A 12034-nucleotide genomic window follows, 5' to 3' on the forward strand; every position below is an offset into this window, starting at 1 on the left:
TCTAATTGAGCGGATTCTTTAAAAAATTAGCCACATGGTAAAGATGAATTCTATAATTGTTTAGTTCATTCAGGTTTTTTGCAATGTGTTAATATTTGTGATTTGGTAAAATTTATAATATTTAGTTTACCTATTGTTGCTAAAAGGGAGGGATATATTAACAAGATAAGCTTGTTTTGGTTTTACTTGGTTGTTTTACATTTGCTGTTTTTTTTTTTTCATAGGCATGTATTTTGGGGGTGATACCTGACGCGGGGATGCCATGGATATTCTGTGGTAGCCACAACACTGTGCTGGGTAGAGAATTTAGAATGGCGAAACCCTATATAGGCCAGTGTATTCTCCTGATGAGCCCTTATGTTGGGTGTTGCCTCTGAATTATTTGTCTATATTATTTTTTCTATTGTTCGGTAAATGACGACTTATACTTATTGACGACATGACTGCCTGTCCATGGATTATTCTTTATGGTTGATTGTGTGTGGCTATACTGTTTGACCTATGTGATTGTATGGATGAGTAGGGTTAAGGCCTCATTCAAGTGCTGGTCTATATTAATCACTAATTTAGGAAAACAGTCTTCCTTTTCTCCTTCTGTCTCTTTTTTTTTTTTTTTTTTTTTTTTTTTTTTTTTTTTTTTTTGTGTTTGTGCTGTAGCATTGGTGATTTCTCTTTTCATGATATATATTATTGCTATTATACTTTCTCTAAATCATTTACAAACAGCTTCCGTTTTGGTATACACAAATCAAATTCATTATGGAAAATAAACAAAGACAAAAACGCAAAAACCTCGTTTAAATTGATTGACCAATCAAACAGAAAGGTAATCACTCTCCAACCATAATTGATTGATTCCATATGGCACGAAACAATATTCTTTTGAATTTCCAAACTCCTCCCATGTTCTGTTCCCAACCCTGAAAGACATGACCGAATAATTTTGATAAAGGTTAGTAAAATATAATGCATCAAAGTCAGTGTATTTCGAGACCAACTTTTAAATGAGTTGACCAGAATTTTATGAGAGAAACAACGGTTCCCAAACATGAACTTTCGTTTTTGAGATGAAGTAGTTGAACAATGCATAGATACAGAACAAGACCTAGAAATCTAGAATTATATGTTGGTTTATAAGGGAGCGCAAGATATTGGAGGGGGAGTCGAACACTGCTGACCAATTGTGACTGGATTTTTTATTATTTTTTAAATATTTTTATTATTATTTTACTTCAGTTATTTTCACTTTTTTGGGATTTAACTAATTGTTTGTCTACAGGTAAGCAGTTATGCGAACTTTTGTGAGACCGCAAACCCTCGTAGGTTTTTGTCCGGTGCGAAAGTTTTGTTTTTTATTTATTTATTTGTGGGTGTTAAAAATAAAAATTTGAACTTGGTTTACCAAGTAAGCTTTTGGTATGCTATGTTTCTGCAGTTCAAGGGATTTAGTGCTTCAAAAGAACAGGCAACTATTTTGCTATTATTCGATAGCTGAGATTCAGCTTTAGCTATCTGACGGATCGTACTTTTGAAATCTACTTCGAATTTTTTCATGTTAAAAAACATGCGAAAATGCGAAGATATTTCTATCTTACGCAAGTTGATATCATTCTTTAGGAACACGTATCAGGGATATCATAATTCTGATTCAGAGAATTGATAGTCTTGAGAACTCATGAAGCTAATCATTACAAAACTGCATGTCCCACATGGGGTATCTTAATCCATCAAAATATAAGGACAAAACGAATACTATATAATAAAGCACTGGGTAATCGCATATACATGAAAGCAGTCTTTTTCATAGTTGGTAGCATCAGAGGTAAAAAGTTATTGATACCTAAAATGTTATCTATATGCTACTGTGAATGTCTGAAATCTGGTTAATGTCAACATTCACCCGTGAACGTCTGAAATTCCTTTTTTCTCTCCTTGTATTCAATTAGGTTTGTAAATTAGCTTTTTCAGTCTTATACAAGCTTTGATGGTAAAATTTAAAGTTAGTTTGGGTTGGGGTAGGTTAAATTAGGTTATGAAGCTCAGAAATGGGTTAAAAACCTAACCTAACCTGTCACCATCAAACCTTGAATGAAACTGAAAAAGTCGACTGGCAACGCTGAGTAAACCCAAGGGGAAAAATTTATTTCTGACATTCACCGGTAAATGTCGACATTCATTATTTCAGACATTCACGGTAAAATATACAGAAAAATAAGCATAGAATTTACTTTCTAAGATCATTCTTAGATCATCATTTCTAAGATCATTCCGTAGGACTACGGTGGCAATCTTAAAAATTTTGCCCTGAATATCCTCTGTTTGAAGCATCAGATCTCACCCCCTAAGGATGCTTGTATGCCCCCCACCCCATATTCTGAGCTGTGTGTCCTGCCAGTGACCGTAACTGCACTTAAAATAGTTTACACGGGGAAATACAATGCACACCTGCCAGAGAAACATTCCACAGCAGCTCTCCAAGGCTCTCCCCTTTTTTCTAAAAGAATTTTGAGAAAAATATGAAATATTTAGACACGGTTCGAGGGCTTGTACATTTTAAGCTTTTTCGCTCTCTATCAATTGTTATGTTTTCAGTTTATTGGGTTTCTTGAGAACCAATTTTTTCAAACTATATAAAGAGATGTTAAGCTGTATTACGATCAAAATTCGCTAGATATAATGGATTACCTTTTATATTTAGACAAAAGAAGCGTTGAAAATTGAACAATTTATAAAACCAGAAGAAAACGGCAAGTGTCCCTTTTTCATTCAAGTAAATTGTCATGAAGCAACAAATAGAAATTCCTAGCTTGTAATTATTTACGCTTCAGTTCTTATGGAACTTTTGAGTTGCCGATTTGAATAGGCTGAAAATAATGTTAGCTATTTTTCATTTAAAAAACCTATTTCATCAATACCAATGTTTTTGTTATAGACAATTTCCAGTAGCTCTGGACTGGAGACCTTCGTCAAATTCAATCCTGTATTCTTCATTGATCTTCAAGCCCAAACTTAAAACAAAGGTATGTGGAAACACCAATCTCCAAATTGGTGTGTGGAGGTCAAAAACCTGTCTTAAAGCATAAAAATATGTTAAATAAATATACTCTTCTCGTGTTAAAGTTCAAGACCCCTTCCCACCACTCGAAATTCTAGAAAAAAATTTTGTTCTGGTTTGAAACTATTAACACCTAATAACACTAGCACGATTAAGCAAATTCAAACCACCAAAAACACCTAAGTTCAGTTTGATCCAAACTGAACCTTAGTTAGTCTTTTGCAATTGCTAAAAATTGTCAGTTTGTTTTAAAATGTCAGATTATAAACATTATGTTATTATTTAAAATTAAAAAAAATGCCGTTTATTGGCCAGATTTTTACACTTTTCAGCGACTTCGGCGTCCTGCATTTAATTCAACTATACATTCTTCGACTGATTTTCTTCAACTCCATTTTTTAGCTTTGGCTGTCTCTTTGTGACATTTTGATTTTCAGCTTTGACATTTCATTTTTCAGCTTTGGCTGTCATTTTCAGCTATAGAAAATACAAAACTCGATTTTAAAAGTTGTTGAACACGCCAATTCCAAAAAGGCTACCCGGCATTGTAAATTACACAACGAACGTCCTAAAACAAAGCACAGTGAGTCAGGGATGCACGCGGGTAGGGGGAGGCTTGGAGTCTCGATTCACACAAATACAAAAATTTTCCTGCAGTATGTCCCCCAGTACATGACCGACATATACTCACAAATATTTTCCACAAATGGTAGATGGCAGTCAACTTTCGATCCAAATTTAATTTTATGGTGCGAAACTTGCATGCTTCTAATTTCTGTAACTTAAAAACAAAGTTATATATTCTTATTTGAAACCCCCTATTTTATTATTACCCATCTCTAGTTATTGGAGTACATTTCTCTTCCCATTTTCAATGGATTTACTGTCCTTAAGTAGTGATTTTAGGCCTCATAATTTGGGGAGGGAATCAGGGTTTGTCACAGGTACACCTTTCACATAACATAAAAGGAATTTAATGTCAGAATAACTGGAGGGGAATTCCCCCCTCCCCTGCCAAGGCCAGGAACCTCCACTGCTGTCCTTAGTCTGATCCAGTTCTACCTGCTATTGTCTCTATGCTCGGTAATTCTAAGTTGTCACTCGCAGCCCAAAATAACTACTAAAACGAACAGATTTTTAAAGTCCATAAATGTTGCTGCAAAGTTGCTTTAAAAAATTAAACAATCTAAGATATTTGTTTTTAAAAATTGAATATAACAAGCCCAACTGGGCCGAATTCATAACTCGGAAAAAAAACAGTCACAAAAAAAAACAACACAAAGCTGGCTAAAAAACTGAGCTGATGTGACTTATATTTGGTTAAAATGGATTCAGAGTTCATTTTTTTCGTCTTATGTTATTTTAAGAAAAATACGCCAAAACTTTCCTCTGCTGCTGTTAATATTGCGGCCCTTGTGGAAGTCCATCAATTCTTTACAAAAAAAACTTATGAATTTAGCCCAAAACCAATCAAGTTTGGACTAAATTAAAGGCGCCTTTAAAAGAACATTTGATGAATTTATCTTTATAAAAAAGAAAAAGAAATTTGGTTGTTTTTGTTGTTTTCTCGAAATATAAGTTCTAACTTACAATTACCTTCAATTTAGTTTCACACACTGGCCGGGTTTTACAAAAATCGTTTAGACCACAATCAATATAAATACAAATGGAAAAGCAACTATTAAGATGGTCAATTGAATAGTTTCTAACAGTCAAATCTTGCAATCTGAATGGAATCACTTCAATAAAGATCCACAATTGTGATTTTTAAAGCGTGTGCTTTCTTTTGTAATCTAATGTAAAGATTCTGAAGATAGCTGTATAATATTTTAATATAAAGTATAAAATTGTGAAGATAACTATTTAATATTAAACAATCTTGTGTAAAGATATTGGAGATAATTTCTCAGTTTCATCAGATAAACTCAATTTTGGTTGCTTTCAGATTAATTGAATAATAATAAAAAAAACAAAAAAAAAACAAACAAGTCCCAGTTCAACCACTGGGGTTAAATTTGATAGAGGCCGTTCTGTCCTTGTTTGAGTGCCACATGGAAATATCCGAAAAGGGGTTAAGTGATTCTAGAAGCTTTGATATTACCAAGATTGAAAAAGGAACATGTATGATTTTCTTATTCTTATTCCTTCTTATTTGTGTTCTTTTTGTCCAAAAGGAGTGCTTTCCCCCCTTCCTCTCCTCCTGTCGGCCTTCATGAGTCCTTATTTTTAGGAATGGTTTTACTTAGATTAGTTCCAGCCGCTAGAGGACGAGTTTTTTTTTACAAATTAAACAATCTTTATATTGCTATTTGTCCTTGAGCCATTAAGTCACTAGCCAAATGTTCTGCATTTTTCTTGTTAGTTTTCATTACATAAAAGGGTTAAAACCAAATTTATCTTGAGTTGAAGGAAACAATGCACCATTATCACTTGTGTCAATATATTGACATTTAATAACGCTATTGTAACCTCTAAAGTTTTGTTATTTAAAGTTTTACTATTTTCTCACCCTTCTTGCAGAAAACAATTTTGTTCACTTGTGTTTAGTCAATCAGAACTCTATGGAGGCTCTTCCCCATGAAGAAAATCCATGTGCCATTATGACTTGTTTAATATATTACCGCGCTGTAATATTACTGCAATTTTAAGTTTTTCATTTTCCATGGGGGTGGGGGTAGCCCCACCCCCATTAGAAAAACAAACCTCAATCAATAATCACTTTTAACGCTACATCAATCCTTAATATATTATTGTTTTCACAGGAGTTGAAATAGTGAACATTAATGTTCCAAAAGCAATTGAAAATGGCACTGTCTCGTCATTAGTTTTGGATTGTGATTACAACGTTCCCGAAGACGAGAAAAACGGATTAGTAGTCAAGTGGTACTTAAGAGACATTCCAGTTCCTGTTTATCAATGGATCCCAGGACGAAAGCCTCAGGATTTAGGACTTCTGAAGGGAAAAGTCAATTTGGAATATAGAGCTTCTGAGGTAAGCGTAGGAATCAACATAATTTCCCATCTTTGTTTTAGCTGTCCTAAATATCGGCTTGGGTACAAATGAACTCAAATGTTTTTTGGATGTTGAGAAAGATCATTTTCATATATAATGATAGAGTGCGTTATACAATGGAAATTATCTTTTGGAATTAGAAAAGCATGTTAGCTTGGAAAGATTGCAATAGCATTAATGTTTAACATAATATTGCTTCAACTATCTATTCATTTAGTTATTAAATAAAAAAAACTAGTTTTTTAACTGAAAGTAAGGAGCGACATTAGAACTTAAAACGAACAGAAATTACTTCATGTATGAAAGGGGCTGATCCCTTCTCAACGCCCCGCTCTTTACGCTAAAGTTTGACTCTTTCTCTCAATTCTACTTTATAAAACAGTAAAAAACTTTAGCGCAAAGAGCAGGGCGTTGAGAAGGGAACTGCCCTTTCCTACACGGAGTAATTTCTGGTTCGTTTTAAGTTTTAATGTCGCTCCTTACTTTTAGTTAAAAAACTCGTTTTTTTATATTTAATTTCTGAACGTTTTTGAATTAATGCATGCTTGATTTTGGCTCTCCGCACATAGATAATTAAAATGAAATTTGCACATTAATTCTTTTTTTGGCTAAATGGCTTTCTCTTAGTTTTGATCAGAAGATTTGGAGAAAAAAGGGGTGGGGGAGGAGGCCTAGTTGCCCTCTAAATTTTTGGCTACTTGATAAGGCAAGTAGAACTTTTAATTTTTAACGAACGTTTTTATTAGTAAAAAATATACGTAACTTAAGAATTAACTTACGTAACGAACTTTTATATTCTTATATTTTTATTATGTATATGAGGGGGTTTGTCCCCTCGTTAATACCTCACTCTTTACACTAAAGCTTAAATTTTGTCCCAACTCTTTAAGAATGACCCCTGAATCAGAAAGGCCGTAAAATAAATAGTTGAAATTACTGAAAATGCTTTAGCGTAAAGAGCGAGGTATTTAGGAGGAGATGAACCCCTCATATGCGTAATAATCTCTGTTCGTTTTAAGTTTTAATGCTGCTCCTTACTTTCAGTTGAAAAAACTTTTTCATATTTATGTTTTTATTGTTTTTTTTTTATAATAATGCTAGAAAATCCTGCGCCCCCTTCATTGAATTTCTCTTCTCCCATGATATATTCCTCCAAGGAAAGATCCTCCCACAAATCCCCCTCCCCTCAACCCCACTTCAAACCAAAATAATCCCCCTGAAAAACGTCTGTACACTTCCCAATAACCATTGCTGTATGTAAACACTGGTCGAAGTTTGTAACTTGCAGCCCCTCCCCTGGGGACTCTGGGGGAGTAAGTCATCCCAAAGACATAGTTATTATAGTTTTCGACTATTCTGAACAAAATGACTATCTCAAAAATTTGATCTGTTGACTTTGGGAAAAATGAGCGTGGGAGGGGGCCTAGGTGCCCTCCAATTTTTTAGTCACTTAAAAAGGGCACTATAACTTTCATTTCCGTTAGAATGAGCCTTCTCGCGACATTCTAGGACCACTCGGTCGATACGATGACCACTGGAAAAAAAAAACAAACAAAAAAAACAAACAAACAAATAAACACGCACCCGTGATCGGTCTTCTGGTCTTTCACATTTTTCTAGATAGGAGCTTGAAACTTTTACAGCAGGATCTTCTGATATGCTGAATGCGATAGAATAGAATCGCTAAGATTCTATGACTTTTAGGGGGTGTTTCCACCTATTTTCCAAAATAAGGCAAATTTTTTCAGGCTCGTATCTTTTGATGACAAAGACTAAATTTGATGAATTTTATATATTTAAAATTAGCATAAAAATGCGATTCTTTTGATGTATCTTTTAGTATCAAAATTCTGTTTTTTAGAGTTTCGTTTACTATTGAGCCGGGTCGCTCCTTACTACAGTTTGTTACCACGAACTGTTTGATTTGAATATATGTAATGCAAGAAAAAAAGAAAATGCTAAAATTAATGTTTTCTCCCTGTTATCCGGCAAAGATTAAGTTTTTATGACTAAAAATGAAAGATTGGATTAGCTATGGCACAGAAAGTCGCCCTTGAATTGTGATAAAATAAATCAAACCGTCCTAATTTTTCATTTTAGTCTCAAATAATTTTTAATTTTCTGTTTACCAGGAAAATCAAAAGTTGTAATTTTTAAGTTAATTTGGAGGTTAAAGCCTTTAAACTAAATTCGAACATATTTATTTTACTCTTTGTAGTCTCATAGTTTTTTTTGGGGTTACACATATAATATAATATATACTATAATATAATACTACATACTATATACTATATTATATACTATAATATATACTATAACATATACTATAATATAATAGTGTTTTTTTGGGACACATATTAATCTTCCAGACTAGTGCAGCTGAAATAACTGCTGACTAAAACAAAAAATTATAGATACTTCGAAGCAACTTGGAACAAATTATTTAATTCAGGGTGAGCATGCACATAGCTTTAGAAGGCAGCATTTTTATAGCAAAGACATGGTCATGATGCTTAAAAAGTTTTCCAAATTCTTATTTCCTGGGGAAGATCCAAATTTTCAAAATTCTTATTTCCTGGGGAAGATCCAAGTTCAACTTCATTTATTTAGGGAACATCAATACAGATATATAGCAATACTTATCATGGAGGGCTTAATAGCCTTTTGGCAGGGAAATTATAAAAATATTGTTTAGAATCGACTCTATTATTCATAATTAAATGATCAAACTGACAATATATAAGAAATCTACTCATCGTCAATTCAAACGTAAACAGCCAACCTCCTGCTTTCCCTTTAACAAAAAAAATGACAAAAGCATAAAAAAATCCGCGAACATCGATAACTACCGTTTATCAAAGGAAGAAAAGAAAATAGAGAGAAAAATATAAATAAAATAAATACGACTCTTTTTTTGGTCAGTTCTTTTGGTGTAGGCCAAAGCTCCAATGACGTCCTCAAATTGTCTTATTTGCTGCTGAAATAGAGTATGAAAAAATTTCGTGGCTTTCAGCCAAACTCTAGGTGAAGCCATGGTCCCTCTAAATCCAGTGGAGCAATTTCTCATTTTTAGATTATTGACAGCTCAGACAGATCCATTAAGATAGGCTGGTTAGAAACAATACGAAAGGAAGAGCATAAGCCACAATGACCTTGAAGTAGACGTTTTGGATGGACTTGACTGTATCACCATCAAATAATAATTTCACCAATTTTACAGGACTATCACAAGAAATACCGATCATTGAATATCCTTAACCCAACGACTGAGTTATCTGGCGAATACAAGTGCCATGTATCAACGCTAGAAGATGAAAAAGAAGCAAAGGCTATAATGACCGTGTATGGTACGTACTAGTGGATTTTTTTACAAACTAATGGAGAGTAACTCTTCATCCTTGTAAAGCAGGTGTTCCTCAGGGATCTAATGACCATGTATGATACGTAATAATAAGCTCTCTTTTTACAAATTAATGAACATAACTCTTCATCCTTGTAAAGCAGGTGTTCCTCAGGGATCTAATATAGGGTTGGTTTTCTTTTTTTTTTCACTAATATTCGTGATATGTCAGCCTCCTTTAGTTCCTCTGAAAAAAATATATCTATTTATATCGAGAATCTTCTGTCTTGGAGTGCTAAACGTTTATTTTTCTACCTCAAGTTGTGAGGAAATCAATTCCATGGAATTTATCGTGTTTCTTGAGGTGGCAGTGTGGTCTTTTCAAATATTAAAATTTCAAATAGCTAATTCAAAAAGTATCTAAAAATAAATGCTTAAACTATATAATTTATGATGATTTATTTTATTAGGAACCTCCAAATACGGGTTGTTCAAGATTATCTAGAGGACTGGTGCTATTGATGCTAAAACAGCCTAGCAACATATACTGGCTCATATAGGCTACCCTAACATATATAGTATGATAAGAATATAGTATAATACAAGCTCATAAACATTAACCCATATACTAGCTCACTGCAGAGGCTAAACACCATCAAATTAGATTAGTCATTTACATGTTACGCCTAAAAATAGATACTGGTATTCCCTGAATCCCCTTCCAAAATAGGTTGAACCCCCTCCAGAATAGAATTTTGACTACTGGCGTAATTATTTCAAGCACTTTCTATACCGACCTCTTTGCGCTAAAGTTTGACTCTTCCTCTCAACTCTACTTTTCAAAACAGTAAAAACTTTAGCGTGAAGAGCAGGGCGTTGAAGAGGGAACAGCCCCTTTCATATACGGGGTAATTTCTGTCCGTTTTAAGTTTTAATGTCGCTCCTTACTTTCAGTTAAAAAAACTTGTTTTTTTTATTTAATTTCTGAACGTTTTTTAGTTAATCCATGTTTTGATTTCGGCTCTCCGCTGATGAATAATTAAAGCGAAATTTGCATATTTTTTTATTTGGCTAAATGGCTTTCCCATAGTTTTGATCGAATGATTTTGAGAAAAAAGGAGGGGGAGGAGTCCCAGTTGCCCTCCAATTTTTTGGGTACTTAAAAAGGCAACTTGAACTTTTAGTTTTTACGAACGTTTTCATTAGTAAAAGATATACGTAACTTACGAATTAGCTTACATAACAAACTTCCATGTTCGTATGTTTTCATTACGTATATGAGAGGGTTCGCCCACTCGTCAATACCTCGCTCTTTAGAATGAAGCTTAAATTTTGTCTCCTGAATCACAAAGGCCGTAGAATAAATAGTTGAAATTACAAAAAAAAACTTTAGCGTAAAGAGTGAGGTATTAGGAGGAGGCGAACCCCTTATATGCGTAATATTTTCTGTTTATTTTAAGTTTTAATGCTACTCCTTACTTTCAGTTTAATTTTTTTTTAATATTTATTTTTTCATTGTTTTTTTAAATAATACTAGAAAATGCTGCGCCCCCTTTATGGAAATTTTTCTTCCCCCATGTCAAATTCCTCCATGGAAAGTTTCCTCCACATAACCCCCTCTTCTAAATTCCTCCTCTCAACCAAAAATATCCCCCTGGAAACGTCTGTACACTTCCCAATAACCATTACTACATGCAAACGCTGGTCAAAGTTTGTAACTTGCAGCCCCTCCCACGGGGACTGTGGAGGAGTAAGTCGTCCACAAAGACATAGTTATAAGGTTTTTCGACTATGCTTAATAAAGTGGCTATCTCAGAATTTTGATCCGACGACTTTGGGATAAAATGAGCGTGGGAGGGGGCCTAGGTGCCCTCCAATTTTTTTGGTCATTTAAAAAGGGCACTAGAACCTTTCATTACCGTTCGAATGAACCATCTAGCGAAATTCTAGGACTACTGGATCGATACGATCACCCCTGGAAAAAAAACAAAAAAACAAACAAACAAATAAACATGCATTCGTGATTTGTCTTCTGGCGAAAAATATAAAATTCCACGTTTTTGTAGATAGGAGCTTGGAACTTGTACACTAGGGTTCTCTGATACGCTGAATCTGATTGTGTGATTTTCGTTAAGATTCTATGACTTTTAAGGGGGTGTTCAAAGTCACCTCCTGGTCTGCGTCCTAATAATAATCAACTTGAGACTTCACAAATTTATTACAAAATTTTACCTCGAGTTTTTTTTCTATATAGGTTAATTTTTTATTAAAATATTCAACTTTCAGCACGACCAAAATAAATTTTCATTTTAAACACTTCTAAACGAGTTTTTTCTTGTTTTGCGGCATATTCAAAGAAATTGTTTCCGACGAATCTAATCTATTTGCTCTTCCTGGAAAAGTGACAATAGGTCTGGGATATTTATCTATTGTTAGCATCACATATTCAGTCTTTTTTCTAAACTATTCCAAGCCAATTCGGCAATAGACTTTTCTCTTACAAAGACTTTTCTTTTGACTTAGCTTTTGAATATGAAGTTAGCCTTAGTGTCTATTTACTCAGGAAGTGCAAATAAAGTATAGAAATTAAGAAAATAAAGAAAATAAGGATTAAATCGAAACTAAA

At 33.8% G+C, this 12034-nt stretch overlaps 1 protein-coding gene across 1 annotated transcript in view; it reads left to right on the top strand.

Moving 5' to 3' along the window:
- The window catches only part of LOC136028763 (uncharacterized), a 120264-nt gene that overhangs the window by 48881 nt on the left and 59349 nt on the right, over positions 1 to 12034 (top strand). Inside the window, exons 2-3 of the mRNA XM_065706660.1 lie at positions 5818 to 6047; positions 9289 to 9415. Coding sequence (XP_065562732.1) covers positions 5818 to 6047; positions 9289 to 9415 — 357 coding nt within the window. The remainder of the gene's footprint in view (positions 1 to 5817; positions 6048 to 9288; positions 9416 to 12034) is intronic.

This window comes from Artemia franciscana, chromosome 7, assembly GCF_032884065.1.
Source record: "Artemia franciscana chromosome 7, ASM3288406v1, whole genome shotgun sequence".
Taxonomy (NCBI): Eukaryota; Metazoa; Arthropoda; class Branchiopoda; order Anostraca; family Artemiidae; genus Artemia; species Artemia franciscana.